Source organism: Vipera ursinii (genome assembly GCF_947247035.1).
Source record: "Vipera ursinii genome assembly, chromosome: 2".
Taxonomy (NCBI): domain Eukaryota; kingdom Metazoa; phylum Chordata; class Lepidosauria; order Squamata; family Viperidae; genus Vipera; species Vipera ursinii.
Window position 1 is genome coordinate 266,220,955 of NC_139513.1, and position 21,927 is coordinate 266,242,881.

The window sequence follows — 21,927 nt, forward strand, 5'->3', positions numbered from 1 at the left end:
AATCATGTCCAATCAATTTAATTTACCAAGGTGGATTCCATTCAAGACATAGAAATATGCCAGCCACAATCAAGAGAAATGGGAGGCACCTTCAAGTGTTGTTGCAAAGGGTCTGAATACTTATGCCAATGTGATATTTCAGGGTTTTTAAAAATAAATTTACACATTTCTAAAATTCTGTTTTCACTTTGTCATTAATGAGAAAAAAATGAATTTCAACAACTGTAAATTCAGGCTGCAGCATAACAAAGTTGACAAAAGTGAAGGGGATCTGAATACTTTCTGAATGCAATGTAAGTAGGCAGACTTTGTTTGGGCAGTAAATGCTCATCCTTCACTCTTTAGATGTTCTCCATCATCCACCCAAAGCAAGCCATGGTCTGATTTAAATTAAAAGAAAATAAATTAGGGTCGAACTATAGAAAAAAATCTTAACAGTAAAACTTAGGATAGTTCAACTAATTAACTAAGCTCATTGGAGGGATTCAAAATGTGTTCATGTTTTAGGAAGATGCTATAATTGGGATCTTTGTATAAAGCAGAGGGTTACTTTGAAAAAAAAACCCAGAGTCATTTTCAACCAATTGTACAATTTAACAATCATTTTGTTGACAATAAAATCTGGCATTTGAACACACCTGAGTTGAGAATTCTTGGTAAAGAAGTAAGTTATCAAGCAGCTGTTGCATGCTTTGCAAAATAAAACCTCAGAAGCACACAATCCACCTTGTGATATTAAAGAATAACTAATGTAGCATAATTCCAACTGAATAGGTAATTGATGACACTTAAATGAGACAGGTTGATCCATCTGAATGGGTAGTTAAGAAGCCCAATCTGGTAAGAAGTTGCAGTTGAATTAGGATGGTTAAAAAAAAGACACTGAGAACTTCTGGCAGGAGGTTCACTTGTACAGGTTCCACTAAAGTCACTGAGATCCTTGCAGATACAGTACATGTTATGGAGTGCAGGATGACTTTCTATTGGGTTGCACCTGTGACTAGAAAGCAAGCTAGTGAAATAAATGTAATGTTCTAGTTGAAAAATAACCTTACACATATAAGTACAGAATTTTCAACAGACAGTGTTTAGCCTCAGCCTAGACATCTTCATTGTGGAGACCCTGGCTGTGAAAAAAACTGGGATAAAAAAAATCAGCCTTGCTCCTCAAATGATACTCTCACCCTACAAACTGTGGCCCTTAGGTAAGGAAGAGAGAGAGAGTGAGTTCAATCTTAATAATCTTTCAGATGAACCTGGTTCTATTTGAAATATCAATATATGTACTGGCATTAAAAGTTCAATTCTTAGCAATAGGGAAATGATTTTTAAAAACCTAAAGAAAATATATATCCTGGATGTCCTTCTGGTAAGCGTGGTTGCCTTGTAAAGAGATCTGGTATAGATTTTAGGATAGGCTGTGCATGTCAGCTAAGGGTTAAATATTTTATGGGCATATCTGCCTTTAAAGTAAGCTGTCATGGACTTACTTTTCCTCACTACTCACAAGGATGTTAATATTTAGAATATATTAGATTTCTGAAAGTTTCCAGTAGCAACCAAAAGTGGAAATCTTTTTCTAAAATTAAATATGCAATTGAAAATAAGAAGTGGGGGACTCTTGAGTGAGATTATTTCAGTTCAGATTCTGCACATTTCTGTACTGGAAATATGGTTGCAAGAAACTTAATTCTTTAATCCTAAGTATGCCTTTTTTTGCACTTGGCTCTGTTGGTGGATCTTTGGTTTCTGATAAAAAACAAGCTACAAAACCCAGAATTGATCCAGCTAATGCATCAGAATTGTTCATTTTCATGCAACAATGACATCAGATACAGTATTTATTACATCTTGTGGATAAATCTTCTAGACTTTCAGCCCTGTCAACCCAGAAAGAGTGATGTCCAGAAAGAGATAGATCTGTGTGGCTATGACCTAAAATTTTATACAAAAATATTTTTGTTAAATTATATGCCACCCATCTCACTATCGAGTGACTCTAAAAATGGCCTTACCTGCCTAATTGCTAGCCAAGGAAGTCATGGTAACCTTCTATCTATAATTTGGAAGAATATCAATTAAATTAATCTTTAAGTAAAAACATAGAACCAGGATATTAAGAAGTATCCCTCTGTAGAACTGAATAATCTGATATTGTTTTTTTATATAAATAAAGGTAAAGGTAAAGGTTCCCCTGCACATGCGTGCTAGTCGTTTTCAACTCTAGGGGCCGGTGCTCATCTCCGTTTCAAAGCTGAAGAGCCAGCGCTTGTCCGAGGACGTCTCCGTGGTCATGTGGCTGGCATGACTAGACGCCAAAGGTGCACGGAATGCTGTTACCTTCCCACTGTAGTGGTCCCTATTTTTCTACTTGCATTTTTACGTGCTTTCGAACTGCTAGGTTGTCAGAAGCTGGGACAAGTAACAGGCGCTCACTCTGCTACGCGGCACTCGGGATTTGACCCGCCAAACTGCCGACCTTCTGATCGACAAGCTCAGCGTCCTAACACACTGAGCCACCACGTCCCTCTTTATATAAATAGTGGTGCTCTATTTTTATTTACAAGAATAATTTAACTATACATTAATGTGGAGTGGTAGATGGAAAGCTGCTTTTAAGGAAGTCAGTTGTAACAGCAACTTAGTAGCAAATTAGAAGCATGAGTTTGTCTTATTGTGAATGACGATTTAAGAACATATCGCCTGTTAACTCCTCTGTGCCCTCACATGTAAGCTGGGGACAATGACAACCTCTTACAAGGACTCTCTTCACACCTCCATTCTTTTGGTGTGTTATCTTAGAGAGATTATATAGCATATTTTAACAATATTCAGCACTAAACTAACTCATGCCACTTGGGCCATATTAACATGATGAGACAGTTTTATGTTTGTGACACGTCAGACCCTATCGAGAAACTTAGTTATCATAGCTTGATAAGGTTACTATACCTTATTGAACTCATTCTAAAAACAACATCAGCACTGTTGCAATTGGGCTTTTAAAATGACCTTGGTCGCTTCATCCATTAAAGTAGTACTGCTTACTCCTGGACTTCATTTATTTTAAGTTATACTGAGAACAGAGGAAGTCTCTATTTAAAATAATCAGAAACTACTCAAGAGCACCCACATTTTTCAGTGGAAGTGTTCTGATGAAATGTGCTTAGAATCTTCTTAATAACTCAATAAATAATTCAGGAACCCAGTATTATGACTATTGGGCAAGTTGAATTTCTTAGCATCTTTAAAACTGAATTTAATAAAGGACTCTATATTTAATCTGAATGGAAATCATCAGGTCTGTAACCTCTTCTTAACCCATAAAAGGTGAAGTAATTCTGGTCAAAGGTATGTGAAGGGTGCCTTCTTCTGAGTGCTGGAGATACAAATGTTAAAAGACCCATGGCAACATCTCCCATCTCACAGGCTATAACAGGGGTGTCAAACTGCTGGCCCGTGAGCTGGATGCGTCATGGCGAAACTGCGCCCACCCCATTGCCAGCAATGGAAAAAAAGTTGCGATATGTCGTGACATGTGATGTGATGTTGCAAGTTTGACACCCCTGCTCTATAATTGCTACTGTGATTAAATAGTAAGCCAGAAATCCAGTTGTTCAATTGTAATTTAAGTGCCACAACAGAGTTAGAAAGAAGAGCTAAAAGAATGCTTGAAGTTCTATTTGATCTGCACTTTAGCCCTATGTAGGTTCGCACAGATACTTGAACATAGTTATATTTTGATGTGGGGGCACATCTTTGTTGCAACTGTTTTCAGATCAGATATGTCAACAAATACGTAAAACATCTAAATATATTCAAAAATGTGTATTTTATTTCATTAAAAAGGTACATTTTGTGTAGTTTAAAAATATCCAAATTGTTCCTTCCTATTCCTGTGTAAAACACATAAACAAGTGTATATGGAGAGATAATAAATTGATTGCTCAGCCTTCCTTTGACTTGTGTTATGCAGATTGATTGGATTGCTGCTCATTATTTTAATTATCGCAATGCTCACCAAATGAAGGAAATATATATGAAGCAGCAATACACAATACTGTTGAATCTTTGTATGTCCCCATTCATTCTTGGCCCTTTGCTTCCAGATTATTAACTTTGTCACACTTTAATTTTGTTCTAATGCAAAGTGTGTTCAAGGTATACAAATAGTTCTGAAGTTAAAGTGGAAGTGCTAACAATATCACAGATTGCAGTTTAAATAAGGAAGATATGGTGAGATTCTTTTCAAGAATACTTCTGCACACATGCATTAGAGAATAGATATTTATTATTGAGGAAGCTTGCTTACAAAGTGATTCAGATCAAATGGTAAGCAATGGATTTCAAATATATGAGACAACAGATGTAAATCAAGATTGTGAACCTTTTCACACACTGTACCACAGATTACGTTATGCATCAGAAATGGACTTGCAATTACAGAATGAGTTGCAAGAGCCTTGCAAGTTATTGCAATTAGAACTAGTCATTCTATAGGGTCTTTGGTGCTCTCTGAGTTGGTTATTTACTTGCAGATCTTTATTATCCAATTATCATTAGTGCACAGTGAACATCATGAAATATCTGTAAAACCAAGAGAGTACCAAAGGCCTCATAGTTCAACCCTGAGCTACAAATATTCAGGCCATTCTATACTCTCTCTCCTACTCTTCTTTCAAAGTACAGTTCTGATAAAAGAGCTTGCCCAATCTGTTATCATCCTGGGTTGTTGTTTTTTTTATTTTTGTTTTGTCATCTATTACTTCCATGACGGTTTTAGTTGTTGCTACTATTCCCCAACCTTAGGATTTTCTTGAGCATGCTGATACTCTCTGCTGCTTCTCTCCAATTCTACCAGCACTAAACGTCTGAGTTTGTTACCAGGAGTGATAATATTATTTTTCAGTAATGCCAAATCCTTTTGTTCTACATTCTGGAAAAAGTTTTCAGTGTTCTGAGAAGATTATAAATATAAAATCCTCTATTTAACAATGCAAATACATAGAAAATGGAACAGAGTGTGGAAAATGAACTATTTATTAACAATAATGACTAAAAATAGACTCCAAGGACTTTGCTGAGAAGACCTGCTTATTTTACATCAGAATTCACAAAACAGAGGCGATAGCTCTGCTTCCAAATTAGACCCCAGATTCCTTTTCACACCTTGTAAGTGATATATTTTGGGACACCAACTTCTGCAGAGACAGAATGTTCACAACGTACTTTTCCAAACTGGATCTGGTGAGTTTTGCTGCTCATTTCATCTCCTTGTCTTTTTTTCTCTCAGAATCTTTTTGCTTTCCTCCCTTCTCCTCTTATTAACAGGGTTACGAGGATCATAAATTTCAAATGTGTCTTCATCTTGTACACTTGCATCTTTTACTTTTCTGGTTTTATCCTCAAAGTGGAGCACATGTGACATCCTACGAAGTTTAAAAAACAACAACATTGTAGCTGGACAAACTTTAGATACTGTAAGCAAATAAAGCCTGAACAAAACATTACTTGCAGACAGAACATCATAAACAGTCTTACCAAAAAGAATTGCGAACAATGAAAGTAAAAATTAGGAACATAGTTTCCTTATTAGACATTTGAATTCTGGTGTCTCCTGGATCAATTTCTACCAAAAACAACTCGGACATTTCATTCCCTCTTCCATTGGAAACCACATATCCACCCTTGCCACTGCCACCATCCTCTTTATTTTTTGTCAATAAATAGAATAAAACACCAACAAATAACAAATCCCATTTGTTACAGCTTTATCCTGGGGTTGTGAAGCATATTCCATATGCACAGGATCATAAATGTGGTACCTGTCCAAAATCTCTTGAAGCAGCCATGACTTTTCCCGTAATTGCATATCAGCTACAGAAGGAAGCTGGATGATTCTACTATGGAAAAAGCTCAGCCTACTAAACTGCTGCAAACAAGAAGCTGCATGTGTGGCCCTGCATGTTACAAAGCACTTTCTTGAGGTGGCATTGAAGCATTGCAAGGTCTACTATACATAAACATGTAAGATAGCCAAATATGTTAAGTCCAGATCAAATGAAAGGAGATTCCATTTTAAAACCTCCAAGCAATTAACTGGAATTGCTATGAAAGACCACCATATCTATTTTGGTTGGCTTCAGAATATCCATCAAGTATTGTTGGTGTTTTGTTTTGCTTTGAAATCTAGCCCTATTTATGATTGCATACTCAATGGCCGAATCACCTCTCATTGCTTTCTCTCCCTCAACTAAGTTCATCCACAGACCACGTGTTTTTATTCTTAGGGCCAATTTTTTTTATCCCATTTATATCCCGCCCTTCTCCAAAGACTCAGGGCTGCTTACAATCTAAGCACAAATCAATGTGCTTAGCAATAGCCTACATTCTATGTATATGCCCGCTTTTTATTAGGGCTTTCGGGCCCCCCCAGTGGCATTATTACAAAGTCAGCTTATTGTCCCCAACAATCTGGGTCCTCATTTTACCTACCTCGGAAGGATGGAAGGATGAGTCAAACTTGCTCAAGCAAATACATATGAGAAAAGACCTCACAATAAATTCTCAATTCTCTTGTGTATACAGTCTGTACCACTTATGTGCATTTAGACTATGGCCATTAACATTTTTATGGCTTTTGATAATTATGCTTGTCCCCCACATCAGTTTATATTTTGCTGGTCCTTCAGGCTTTACATCTCAATTACTGGAAAAGATTGTATAATTTTGGTAACGGAAAAATTTGCATAGAATTATGCTGTGTCTCTGCCCTCCCATTTAAGAATTTTTCTTTTAAGTGTTGGCTCCTCACAGTAGATCTTTAGCCTAAACAAAATGATGGACGCTATAAGTCATACCTGCCTATATTAGGCAGAATTTGATATGATGATTTCACAGAGGTTATAGGGCTGCATAAATCATTCCACAGAAATTATTCACAAAACAGTTTAGTGTGAATGAAGCGTTTCCTTCTAAAGTATTCCTGTAGCTACATCCTTGCTCCATAGTTGTTTCAAAAGTGGTTGCAGCTGCCTCCACAAGCATGTGCCAGTTTGGTCTACTGGTGAAGACATCAAGCTAGAAACTGGGAAAACAGAAATTCTAGTTGTGTCTTAGGCATGAAATCCAGCTGGGTGATTTTGATTTGATTTGGGCCAATCACTCTCTCTCAGCCCAACTCACCTTACAGAGTTGTTGTGTGGAAAACAGGACAAGGAAGTAATATTAGGTATGTTCACATTCTTGAGTTATTTATAAAAAAAATTAATGAAGGCAAGATAAAAATAAGCAAAATGTGCATATAATCGTTGGCAAGCTCATCTGAAACTCACTGATCAGCAAGTGTAAATGTTCATGCTAATAACTGGGGACTTTTTCCCACAAGACTTGTAAAGATGTGGTTGATTTAACACACCACTGGAAAGAGATTTATGTTAATTAGGGCCTAATAAAAAGTAGCGCTTGAATTTGTATCATTCTCCTAAACAATGTTATAATTTTGCTTTTTCTTAGTTGTTCAGAAGCTCTTAATTAATTCTCCTTTAAAGATATTCTTTTTGATATAATATAGATAGTAAATATATAATGCAATAAAAAGAAACCAAACTTAACTAAGAAACAGATAGACAGGCTTTACTCAATGTTAAATATTGAATAAATTATTCAATATTAGCTTGCGTATAAAAGCTATTCCAAAAAAGACATGAAAATAACAAAACACGAAGTCTCGCAGAAAGGTCTTAGAAATAATGACACTGTTACCAGTTAAGGAATGTCTTTCAACTTCTCTATTAATCACATTGCTTTGTTCTATAGTTTCTCATGAATGCTTAAATTAAAAAATTGCCAAGACTTCTGTAGCTGGTAAAGAATTTTCCTGGAGCACACTCCTTACAATCAATTTGAGTGTATAAACCCAGATTAATTGAGCAGCCTATAAATACAAAATTAAATATAATATTGCATTTTAATACAAATATTTTTGTAACCATCTTTGTATTAACTCTACTTAATCAAGTTTCAAAGATATAAAGGCTACAAGCTTGCTGGGAGTATTCCCTATCTTTGAGATGGGGAGATGGCTTCTAGATGCATGAAAACTTGGAATAGATTAACATATAAATTCTGGTTTTATTAGTAGGTGAAACATATGCACACATAAAAATCTTTCATATATGCTTCAGAGATGGGCTCAGGCAAAGAAGGTTTTTAAAATGAAGTGATATAAGACCATGGTAAGCAAAACTGTTCGCGCAAAGAAAAACTGCCAACTGAGTAAGGATTTAGGCACCTCCGTCATCTTGGTTGCAATCTGAGAGAAAAATCAGAAGATGGAATTGCAATCTATATCTCTGTTTCTAATTACCTTCAAAAAAAGCCTCTTGCAACTCTAGGTAGCCACCAGAGGCATTTGAGTTCATCTTCTATAGTTGCTTAGCCAGCGTGACCATTAGCAGAAATTGAGCACAGCTTATCTACAAGCCACATGGTTGGAGAAGGACAGCCTAAGACAGGGTATTCAACCAGATACAGAAAACTCCACAGGTAAGGCTGCATGCTTGAGGAAGTTTTATCTCCTAACGAACAGTTGTTTAAAGCAGAAGAAGGATCTTTTGCTGAGATTGTTATTTTTTCAACAGAAGAACGAAACCTACAGAATCAAGCTTTCCTGCCATAGATAGGGAAAATCTTTAGTTATTAAGCAGTAACTGTTGCAGCAACATTCCTCCAAGTGCTGAGAAGATTCAGCTCAATATCTTTTTTTTAAAAAAAAGTCCATATTTTCTAAAGATCTTCAAAGTATCTAAGGCACTTTTACAGTATTCATCTGGTGTCAGTATCTGACATTTCATATATTTATCTTTTGAACTTGTACAACTTCAAGAAACATTACTGTGCAGCTGGTGCTTATCTACAGAAGTTTACATCAGGTCATGTTCCAATTTTGCAACACATAAAACTGAAAGTTACAAAATAAGTTAGTCATTTTATTTTGTTAGGATGTTTTAAAATTCCATTTTGTACTTTTTAAGAAGTACAACTTATAACATTTTACAAAGAAGTTACCTGCAGTATTTTTCCCCAAATATGTCTTGCTAAAATCACTTAGAATTAGCATCACTTTTTCACAGCAATAGTTATAGTAACTTAAATCCAAGCTCCTCCTCCATATGTTAACATAAATAAGAAATATAAAATCAATAATTAAAAAAAACATATAGAGGATACAAATTATTTTAAGACAAGAGATGGTGATTCTAGCCTAACCTATTAAACAACTCCTTAAATGAGTGAGAACCTGAATAGGCGATTTACCTGATGGGATCATCAAATGGAGCCAGAACAATAATGCAGAGACACAGAGAAGAAAGCAAAGAGCAATCATCCCAAAATACATTCCACAGATACAAAACAATCAGCCCAAAGAGATAGAGCCAAATATCCCCTAAGTCACAGGTCTGCAAACCGCGGCTCCAGAGCCGCATGCGGCTCTTTCAGCCGTCTTCTGCGGCTCCCAGTCTTCTGCCGTGCGCAGTTCAAAAAAAAAGTGGGACTAAAAAAGTTCAACCAATCAATTCAAATATGCAGGGTAGGTGCATATCTCGCCTTGGCTCCACTCTTCAGTCAAACCCTGTTCTGTGCATGCGCGCATGTACGCCCATGTGCACACATTTTTTTGCAGCTCCCAGTTTTTCCTTTTGTGAGGGAACCGGTTCCGAGTGGCTCTTTCACTGTTTCAGGTTGCTGACCCCTGCCCTAAGTCCTTCAGACACTGATCACTGACAAGACAAGCTAACATCTCTAAAAAAGCTACCATGTTTTCATTATTAATACTCCCTTATAATTTAAGAAATATAATACGCTATTTGCCTCTGCTGAAAGTAAGTTATCAAGATAGCATGATGCTAGCAATAGGGAAAATACTAATACAGGATCCAATACTGTATTATTTTCAACATAACAATAGAGGTAGGCAACTTAACTGACAACTGTTACAAGTGCTGGAAGCTGTTGATCTGAGCACCCCCACAATCTCCTCATTCCCCCAACTTGCTCCCTTCTCACCAAAGCTCTTCTGGATCTGCCAGAACGTTAAAAACATGTAAGTGATAACATCAAGTTAGTTGCATTATTGTGTATTTCAGGCCTAGCAGAAGAAGTCTCCCTTTCTCAAAAGAGAGTTAGTGAATACCCCTATTTGGCCAAATATTGAGATATTTAAGGGGGGAAAGGGAAAAACTTCATTTCTTGTCACATGACCTGGATGCGTATACAAGGCAACCACCCTCCCACACTGTCTGCCTCTGGATGAGATCATAATTGTACAGCCAGGAGGATGCATAGCTTTAGTCAACAGGCTGCTCTACAGAAACTACAAAGACCAAACAATAAACAACAAAGGTTTTGTGCTGTTTTATTCTGTATGCCCACAAAGTATATTACAGTTGGAGACACAACCATAAACTTTGCCTAAACAAACAGATGCACACATAAAACAAAGGCTGGTTAGAACTATGCCCCTTGTGCAATGCCGGGATAAACAACACAAAGCAACAGATAATGGAGAAAACCTACAAATCACTTCCATATTTAAAATCAAATTAGTTTAGCATGATTAATTACATTGCAAAATACACCAAAGATGACTGTTGTAAATAATCAGCTCTATATTTCATATAGTATGTTAGGTTCACCCTGACAATGAAGCATAGTGAAAAAACAGCTGGCTTTTAAAACATTATGTCAGCCTTTGTCAGTGCTTCCAAAAATATATATTAAGAGGGTCTCTTGAAGTTTAAAGCATAAAAAAAGTTTAAAGTTTTGACTTTAAGGCTATATTTCTTACACAGAATCTAGGTCCTAAGAATGTTGTGGTGATGGTGGTGGTGGGCTTCTGCTATTTACCCTACAATATTCTCTTCCTAAAGTATGGCATATAAGAAGTGTGTGGATTTAAAGTCCTAGGCATCATGGGAGATTTATTAATCTCCCTACCCCAACAAAATTACAAGTCAGAGGACTTCCAATGAGGTAAGAGAACCTGCAGAAGATTGCAAAAATGGCTTTCTCCCCGCCCCCTCCGCCCTTCTCCAATCCATGGTGAGGATATTTTATGCAATTCTGCATCTCCAGAAAGAATGACTGGCTGCATATCATCTGCCTGCTCACTAGCTTTCGGGTCTTGTCAGCACTTCCGTTGAACCCAGACAGTCAATGTGTGTCTAGGATTGTGGCATGTGCATGTCTATAAAGAAAGCGACAGAAATGAAGTTTTGGCTTTGCCATGGCCTCTCAAGCATATAGCCAGTGGGAAGGTATGGCTTTAAATCTTGGACATTTCCAAGAAATAGCACAAACAATGTTATTTCTAATGTTAGAAGTGCAAATGACAACAAGAAGAAAAAGACCGCAAAAAACTTCTTTTTCTATTTGCCCTAAAATTGCAGCAGGCAAAAAATAGGCAGGCAGACAAAACAGCTAAGTGATTCCACAGATCAAAACTAAAATATTCTTACCTAAAAAAGAAGTGTTAGCTGTTCTGGAAGAATGAACTCTCTGGCATTCTTTTCATTACCAGCAATGTAGTGGGTGGCATAATAAAAGGAAGGCAAATGAGAAACAGAAGTAACCCAGAAGAAAAATAAATCAAGGAAGACATGTAAAGAACGAAAGAGGACAGAACAAGCAGGACAGAGAAGGTAAGGATGACAGAGAGAGAACTGACAAAGTGTTGACGATCAAATTGCAGAGAAAAGATGAAGAAAACCATGAAAGCCCCCAATAAATATTGAAATGAAATGATGGCAAGGCATCTATCATTTCCCAAAGGTTCTACGCAAAATTATGTGTTTCTAGTTCCATTTGAATTAAGAGGTTTAAATATACCTAAGTGTGCACTGGTTTGGACAAACATCTGTAGAAAGTAAACTGAAAAATATCACTACTAAATTGGTACCTCCTGCAGGATATTTTGATTAAGGCCTTGATCCAGCTCCTTTTATGCAAACTTATTTTATTAGGTCTAAAAGGCATTAGGATATGAGTAGGACCTGAGTAATAGAGCACTTCTGCTAGGACTGTACTTTCTCCTTTTCTTTCCCCCACTGTACAGAACAGCCTCTGTTTAAAACAAATCTCATTGAAATAAATGAAGTATTTGCAGAGGCAGTACTTGGTGGATTGCAAACATAATCTTCAGGGACAAGACCTGCAAATCTTAAAAAGTACTTTAAAGTCTAGTGGGAGTACTTAATCAATCACATGAGAGGTAGAGAGACACTTTGGTCCAAAACCAAAACTGTGATAAAAAGGCTAATTAGCAGGAGCAATGGAAGAAAGATGGATGTACTGCCTCCAAACTCAAAACAGTAAAATTAATTACTAAAGAGAATTTGCACACAAATCTCTTGAGGTCTAAATGAGGCCTCTAGAAGGTTACACATTTCTTTAATTCTGAAGAAATGAAAGTGGATAAATAAATTCCAGACTTCCAAGAGTATTAGAACTATACTTCTCAATGGGTGGTACACAGAGGCAGTCAAGTGGCATGCAGCCACTCTTGCCAACTGCAACAAAATGGCAGCTATCAGGAAGAGATGGCAACATTTGGGACACAGCTTCTTAAAATGCTTCCCCTTGTAAGAAAAAAAGGGGGGGCAACCACACATACAAAAGCAGAAAAGTAAATGTGAGTGCATAAACATACACATGACAATTAGAACATAGCTAATTCTCACTTAGCAATAGAAATCAACCTTGCAAGAGAGATCTGGGAAGTCCTACCTTTGGACAGCAGTGGCCAGCACGGGCAACTGTGCTATTCTGCATTCATCTGTTTGCTGGCTTTGCCTGCCTGCCTTTCCCCAACCTATTTTATATTGCTCAAGCTACCAAATTTGTACAATATTCCTTCCAAGTCGCAAGGTTGACAACGAAAACTCCTTAAAGGCCTGCCCTTGAGCAAGTACCACTCTTGATATGTCATTGCCAACTGACAATGCAAAGCACTTTCTGATCAGAGGCCAAACAGCAGGGATATCCTTGCTACTTTTATACCTGTGGTTGCCAGAGAAGGCTGGGAAACTGTGGTTGCCTCATGGGAATGGATTTCACTAAAATGCTATGCTGGACAAAGCAGTTCATGGGGGAAAGCCCCTTGGGTTAACCTTTCATAGCCTCTGTATTCACATCCATGATACCTGCTCCTTGGTATCATGAAAGAAGCTACAGTATGGATTAAGACATTACAGGTAGTCCTCAATTTACATCTACAACTGGGACCAGAATTTATGTTGCTAAACAAGGTGGTTGTTAAATGAATTTTAAAGAGTAAGAGTCAACTGAAGCCAGAACATATCTTGTTGGAATTAATGGACAGACAATAGAAAAGAACCACATAAGACTATTTTTATATATGATCACTGCTACAAGACTACTATATGTTCAAAAATGGAAACTCTGATCTACCTACAATTGGAATGGTTGGTGAAGATGACAGACTAGCAGAGATGGGAAAATTAAATCAGAAAGGTCAACTATTACATTAATTAGTGAGTGGAAACTCCTTATGTATTTCTTGCTGAAAAAGGAAAAAAAAACATGAACTTGTGATTTATGGGTTAGATCAGGGGAAGGCAACCTTGGCTCTTTTGTGACTCGTGGAGTTCAACTCCCAGAGCAGCATCGCTCAGCTTGGAAACCTCTCCCTTTCCCCTCAGCATGGCTGGCTCAGGACTTCTGGGAATTGAAGTCCACGAGTCATAAAAGAGCCAAGGTTTCCTACCTCTGGGTTAGATGATTAGAAAGGGTAACTTATGGAAGAAGGAAATTAAGATGTAACTTTAGAGAGACAGTGTACAATATAAATGCATTTATAACAACTGTCAAAAGGTGCAAATGCTATGTCTTCCCTTTTATATTTCTATTTCTTTATCTATTTCCTAACCTATTCAATATTCTTCTTTTTATCTTTTTTCTTTTCTAAAATTTTATTGCTTTTATCTTCTTAAAAATCTCAATGAAAATATATTAAAACATAAAAAAATCAATGATTACTTTGAAGCAACAGTTTTTAGATGAAAATCAGTGAGTTAGCAGAGGGGTCTCCAACCCCCAGTCTGTGGACCAGTACCAGGCCGCGGCATGCCAGCAACTGGGCCGCACAAACAAGTAAAGCCCCATCCATGAGATGCAGGCAGCACACAAAACTATGCCCCCTCCGGTCCACAGAACTCTCTCCACGGAACCAGTCTCTGGTGCCCAAAAGGTTGGGGACCTCTGAGATAGCAGATATGCAATTTCTTGTGAATGTCATGTGTATGTGAGGCGTATGTGTGTATAATATATACTGCTTGTATAATAATATATATTTATTTTTGCTACACATGGCATATTCATAACCATGTCCTTATTTCTAATCTTGACAGAGCTTTCATAAACTTCATCATGAATGATAAATATAATCAAATGCCAATTAACATATAAAATAACCTTCTCAGAAATAGTGGTAACAAATTCTTTTGACAGAATTGCTTAAAAATATTTGCATTAAAACATTTCACCTATATTTTTATCTGGCAGTGTACTTCAAAGTTCATCCAGACTTAGATTCAGCTTGGACCAAGACCTTCAGCATAATAATACAAGACCTCTATTGTATTTGCAATTGAGTGTTTTAGTAAAAAAAAGGAATGTAAATACAATGGAGGCATAGATACATAATTTCAAATTTTATTTAGGATGCATTTACATCGTGAGAAAATAAAGAACTAGATCACAGGGAGAATATTTGCTCTGACTATAATGCATCACTGTTTTCCCTTTCTCCAATAGCCTATAGGTAAGAATGGCTATTGCTTTATTTAATACCAATAGCACTTAGATTTATATACCACTCCATAGTGCTTTACAGCCCTCTCTAAGCAGTTTACAGAGTCGGCATATTGCCCCCAACAATCTGGGTCCTCAGGAATAGAAACTGAGAGTAAGCTTCGGAGTGCCGTGTTCAACAGTGTTAATTCAATTTGCAAGTGTTTTCATGTCCATAGATGAACATTTACTGTGCCACAACCCCAATGATGAATGAGAATAAGCAACTGGCAACCCCACTCACCCAGCATTCTCAAGGCAAAACTTTCATTCTTTGCAAAAAATCTAGTTGCTAACATACATTCTATTTTGTAAAACTGCTGTCACAGATTGATCTCCCCCCCACCCCAATATTGAGGGCCCCAGATTGGTCATTCTGCTCTTAAAACATTCTGAACAATCTGTCTGGTGGGATATTAATGTGTCTACAAAAAAGCAGGCTATCAGAACTCACAGCTCTGACACATTGCTCCATAAAAAAGCAACTGGGTTTTGCAACAGCATCAGGACACAGACATATAAAACTATGATGATTTATGCTTCCAGTATTTCCACTGCAGAAGCAGAGACATGATGCCTTTGTTCTATCATTTACAGGAACAGTTCACACATACACTATATTTAAAACATTTCCCAAAACTGCTACAGAAACATACTTCAAATGTTTTGATAAAGAAGATTAATCAAGTGCTTTCAAAAGTACATACCGGTAGTGCAAATGGATATGAGACATGATAATGTGAAGGCCAGATGTCATCCAAGACAGCAGAATGATGTACACAGAGTTACAAAGCACCTCTTATAATATACAGAGACGGTCCGACTGCAGTAGGTCAATAATTCAATTAATCTAATACCCTAGCTATGCTGTTTCACTGGCTCAAGAGCTCTGAACAGACTTACGGTAGCAAACAAGTGAGGGATCAGAGAACCTGGCAACACTTGAACAATGCCAGAAGTAGTATAGAGGATTGCAAGGCTTTATATAAACAGACCCAGACAATTAACCAGAAGTGAGACCTTTAATCAAATCTTATCTAGTGTAGCCAGTTCGGGCTTTTATGATCAGAGCTGGAAAATCCACGATCTAGGGCATGTAAGTGCCCAGATATATGATGTTGAGGCCTACATTTTTAATGAAAGAAATGCCTATAACAGCCTGAAGGAATTATTTTAAAAATCAAATCTATATAGCTCAAGCACTGTTTCTATATCAGGGGTCCCTAACCCCTGGTCCGTGGACCAGTACCGGGCTGCGGCATGCCAGCAACCAGTCCACACAAACAAGCAAAGCCCCATCTGCAGGATGCAGGCAGCACACAAAACCATGCCTCCCCTGGTCCGCAGAAAAACCTCTCTCCACATTACCAGTCCCTGGTGCCCAAAAGGTTGGGGACTGCTGTTCTATATAATGTTAAGAGTTGTGACATGGCCCAATTCTCTCCAGCATTGTTTCTGTTCCAGTTGGAACAGTTTTTCTTCCTGGTTATAAAGTTCTCATATTTAACTTGATTCTATGGGCTGGCATGCTCTGTAATAAAAATATCTGTCTGGCACTAGAATATTTCATTTATGCTCAGTGAAGGTTCATAATTCTTGCACACGATTAAAAATCTGTTCAGATTCACCTGGAGGATTATAAAGGCAGTGTGCCCTTATTATTGCCTCAGAAATAAACATTTAAGATTGCTAGTTTGTACATAAATTGATGCATGTCATAGATAATGTCCATGATGTTTCACCTTTGCCATGTAATAAAACTAGAATATTAAAAAGTTAAATACCAATTTTTAAATAAAAAAAACAGATTGAACAAAATGCAAGAAAAATAACTCTTTTCCTGATGAAACTTATTTTAACAATAAAAATTACAGCTCTGGCAGAAGAGCTACATGTTATGCAACATTCCATGTCTCTTTTTCTCTCTGGGAGAACAATTTGCCACTTAGAGCAATTGTACTGGAATTGTGGCACAGAAAGTTACTTATTGCATATTTTAATATCCAGCCAATAATATTATAGGAATTACACCACAATGCACAAGAAATGAGTAAAATTGCTTCTCTATAAGATTGGCCTAGAGTAGGGATGGTAAACTGGAGCTGTCTAGGCTGAGCTACACTCCCATTATTCCTGAGCTCTAATTGTCCTGGGTGTTATTATTATTATTATTATTTATTAAATTTTTATACCGCCCTTCTCCCGAAGGACTCAGGGCGGTGAACAGGGCATATCTTAAAACTACAAAAATACAAAAATTAAAAAAGAATTAAATTATTGCCCACAATAAAAACAATAAATATATATATAAATATTAAAACCCTAAGTGATTCCCCATCAGGCCAGGCCAGCTTGTTGATGAGGTTTAATCACATTAAGCTGGTAATAATCAACTTTTATTATAATGACCATTTAAAAAACCCCAACAACATGAAGTCCTCATTGCTATACAATACAGTCATAAGATATTTTATTGATGTGGGAATTTTGAGTGGTTTTAATGGTTAACTAAAAAAACTTTGGGGCTTTTTCATGCAGAATTATATTTGCTTTCTACAGTATACCATTTTGAAATCAGATATAATGAAAAGCAATATAATGTTTCAAGTAAATATTTTAAAAGAGAAAGGTTGACCAGATACAGTAATATAAAACTTAAAATGATGAAAGCTGTTACTCTGTTCCAACCTATCAATAACTATCCATACTTGAGGACTTTAAAACTTTAAAGGAAAAATTACAAAATGTAAAAAGATTGAACTGAGTGGACACAAAGATTTAGAATGCTAGATTTATAAGGCAAGGATAAAAATCTGGTTATGTTTAGTCTATAGGAAAGGTAAAAAAAACAATTATAGAAATAGTCAGATTTATACCTATGATTAAATTCAAATAAAGTGAATTAATGAGTTTAATGAATTATTGTGTTCACATTGAAATGTAGCTGGTTAATTAACTTTGTATATTATTGCAGAGCAATATAACTTTTGTCTAAGTTTGAATTCCATTTTAAGAAAGCAGAAGTGAATAATACTAATTTTTCCATTGGAATTGGTCTAAAGTACATGAAACACTAACAGGTTAATTCTATAGACAAGTGCATTGCAAAAACTATATTCCTATGGTCTTTGAGTTTCATTGTGTATTTATGCATTTTTCTACACTAACAAGATATGTAATAGAAGGCAAGCTCATAAATATATATTGTATATTAAAACATGTTCAATGTTATGATTTGCCATTTTGGAAAAGAATAATCTTAAGGATGCATTTGTCACCCCAATCATCAAAAATTGATTAGAAAATAATATTTCTATATAGTGGCTTTTAAATATCACATTACCTCACATTAAAACTGCATTACTATCAGACTTGGGCACATAATCAGCACATTTGTACAAAGTTACCTAAGTTACATAAGGTCTGTGCTTTTGTTTCAGAACACAAATTATACATTTTTCCACTGTTTGGTATGGTATTATCAATGCTCAGCCAACAAGCCCAAAAATATTTAAAAAGCCCAAAATAAAATTCAGAGTCAGAGAGTTTATGATGAGTTGTTTTTGTTTTGTCGGTTTTTTTTAAAGGAGGGAAAGACCATAATAGCTATTAAGGAGATGGGAAACTCATTTTATGTTCTACTTCAAGAAAAAAAAATATTGGTGTGGTCCCAATGGTGAGCAGCATGTCTTTTTTTATTTATAGTCCAATGTTTTAAATTCCATTATATGATTTTTCTCCTCTAGTAGATGTTTTACTGTCTATGCTTAATTACTATAAACTGAAGTCTCATAACTGCAGCAGATATAAATTTGATTTGATATAGGCAGGGCTTTTTTTCTCATAGAACGCGTTCTGGCACCTTTTTTTTGAAAAAAAAAATAAAATAAAGCTCCCTCTACTGGCTTTAGGAGTAGGCAATCTTGGCTCTTTTTTATGACTCGTGGACTTCAACTTCCAGAAATCCTGAGCCAGCCACGCTGAGTTGAAAGAGAGATTTCCAAGCTCAGCCATGTGGCTTAAGAATTCTGGGAGTTGAAGTCCTTGAGTCATAAAAGAGCCAAGGTTGCCTACCCTGCACTAGAGGAGGACATTAAAATTATTTACAAGGTTACTTCTTTAGGAACTAAACTTTTAGAATCTAAAACAGCTAATTCAAAAAAGCCAACAGGAAAGAACCTCACATTTTTCATCTGCTTCTGTCTTTTGGAAGGTAAAATTAGATAACAAAATAATCTATTTCCTATGTTAACATCTCTGCAATGAAATCAATAAAGGTAACAGGAAAGAAATGGGAAACCTTTTTCTCAATGTAATATGTCTAATTTAGCTGATGCTAGGAAAAAAAATAGTATCTTTTGTAAATACTCTTGAAAACTATTTTGAATCTATAACCATCTATTACAACTAAACCACTTTAAATTAAACAATTAAGAATGAAATATTCTTAATTTGGACTTTACTTTTACTGTTTGGACTGTTGTGTGTTTTGAAAAATAGATTATTTAGAATCTAGTTATATTGCACTTCGCTCCCAGTGACAGCACCTCTGAGCACTTTTTTTTTTTTTAAAAGCACTGGGTATAGGTTTAATATAAATTTGATGCAGCAGCTATAGATTTGGAGCTGGATTTGCACTATATATAAAAGATCACTACATCTCCACAGAAATACACAAAACCAAGGATGAAAACCTCCTAGAATCCATATAGGTCAATATAAAAGAGGAAATATTGACATTGCTATAGGTGTACAGTACAGGGCAACCAAGCATTTGCTAATCAATTAACAAATGTATGTAGGAAACATACCACAGCAGTAATGGGAGATTTTAACTACCCTGATATCAACTGGGAGATAAACTCTGTAGCAAGTGGGAGATCGAACAGATTTCTAACCAACTTAACTGACAACTTTGTCATCCAAAAGGTAAAGGAGGGAACTAGAGGAAAAGCTATACTGGAGTTAATTCTTACTAATGAAGAAGTGATAGAAGGAGTTGAAGTTGCCAGAACCTTGGGTGATAGCGACCACGTCATATTGGAATTCAACATAACGCAAACACAAGCAATAAAATATAATCCAACTAGTGTCTTAATCTTTAAAAGATTTTAACAAACTCAGAGAGAGCCTAAGAAAAATTCTATGGATAAAAATCCTAAAGGGGAAAACAACTCAAGAAGTATGGGAAATTCTGAAAAATATGACTATAAAAGCCCAGTCCAACACAATACTACTGAAAAAGAAAAACAAGAAATCCAAGAAGAAACCAGCATGGCAGCACAAAGATTTCTCTGGTGAACTGAAAGACAAAAAGGATAAGTACAAAAAATGGAAAGAGGGGCACATAACTAAAGCAGAATATCAGCAGATAGCCAGAATCTGCAAAGATGAAGTCAGGAAAGCAAAGGCTCAGAATGAACAAAGACTTACAATAAAAGTCAAAGATAATAAAAAAGTTTCTTTCAACATATAAATAACAAAAAAAGGTCAAGGAAACAGTTGGTCCTCTAAAGAGAGAAGATGGCAAGGAAGTAACAGGAAGTAGAGAGAAAGCGGAGCTGCTTAACTCATTCTTTGCATCAGTCTTCATGCAAAAAGAAACCACAGCCCAACCTACCAAATGCATAACTGTAAAAAACAGACTAAAAATTAAAATTAAAATAAGCAAGAAAATGGTAAGAGAACACCTGTCTGATCTTGATTAATATAAATCATCAGGACTTGATAGATTATATCCCAGAGTTCTGAAGGAGCTGGTAAATGTTATCACAGAACCATTATACCATATCTTTAAAAAATCCTTAAGCACTGGGGAACTACCAGAGGATTGGAAAGAGTTGATGTGGTTCCCATCTTTAAAAAAGGGGAAAAAACAGACCTAGGAAACTGGAGATCAGCCTAACATCAATACCTGGGAAGATACTGGAAAAAATAATCAAAAAACCAATCTGTGAACATCTAGAAACAAATAGTTATAACTAGTAGCCAGCATGCGTTCGTTAAAAACAGATCATGCCAAACCAATATTATTTGCTGTTGAACCGGTCCTAAAGCACCCCTGTCCAGGGGAGCCCTTTGTAATTCAGGCCGACACCAGTGACGTGGCTGTCGGAGCTGTACTACTGCAAAAGAACCAAAGTGGAACCCTGTGCTACACCTCGAAAACATTTAGTGAGAGCGAGAGGAGGTGGGCAATATGGGAAAAGGAGGCTTTCGCAATCTGCTGGTCTATTAAACTGGAGGCACTATCTAGAAGGGAGCAAGGAGCCTTTTGAACTATGGACAGATCACAAAAATCTAGAAGCACTGAAAACTCCCTACAAATTGTCCCCGAAACAAGTGCGGTGGGCGCAGTACTTTAACCATTTTAACTTCACTCTAAAGTACATATCAAGACGGAAAAACCTCCTAGCTGATGCTCTATCCAGACTGCCCCAGTACAAAAGCCAGCGCGAAGAGGTTAAGAAGGCAATTATCTCCAATCCACAAATTGCTAATCAACTCATGCCTAGCAGGGCCCCTAATCCTGATAACCCTGGGGCAAAGAAAATAAAACAAGAGCTCTTCACCGATCAATGGTTTAAGGGCAATCAAACCTCCCTAACATGCAGAGATGGTTTGGCTTACAAGGGGGGGGGGGAAATTGTACTTGCCAGAAACCCTCTGTCTTAATGCTCTCAGACACACCCATGACGTAAAACACGCTGGACACTTTGGGTATTTAAAAACCCTACATCTCATCCGCCGGTAGTTATGGTGGCCGGGGTTAAAACGGGATGTGGAAAATTATGTCAGGAGTTGTACTGTGTGTGTCACCATGAAAAGAGTTCCAAGGAAATCCCCTGGGTTACTGCAGCCAGTGGCAGACCCTTCTCAACCATGGGAAGAAATTGCTATGGATTTTATAGTAGACCTACCTGAAAATAGAGGAAATACAGTCATCTGGACTGTGATAGACCTGTTTTCAAAGCAGGCTCACTTCATCACCTGCAAAGGACTCCTGTCTGCCCAACGACTGACTAAATTGTTCTTGAAACATATCTAGCGGCTGCA

General features: G+C 36.7%; 1 protein-coding gene across 2 annotated transcripts in view; it reads right to left on the minus strand.

Annotated features, from left to right (window-relative positions):
* Positions 1-3,819: 3,819 nt before the first annotated feature.
* Positions 3,820-21,927, minus strand: part of CWC27 (CWC27 spliceosome associated cyclophilin) — a 130,265-nt gene continuing 112,157 nt past the window's right edge. For both annotated transcript variants that reach the window (XM_083357295.1, XM_083357294.1), the window contains exon 14: positions 3,820-5,429. In XM_083357295.1, the coding sequence (XP_083213421.1) occupies positions 5,267-5,429 (163 nt within the window). In that variant the 3' untranslated portion in view covers positions 3,820-5,266. The remainder of the gene's footprint in view (positions 5,430-21,927) is intronic.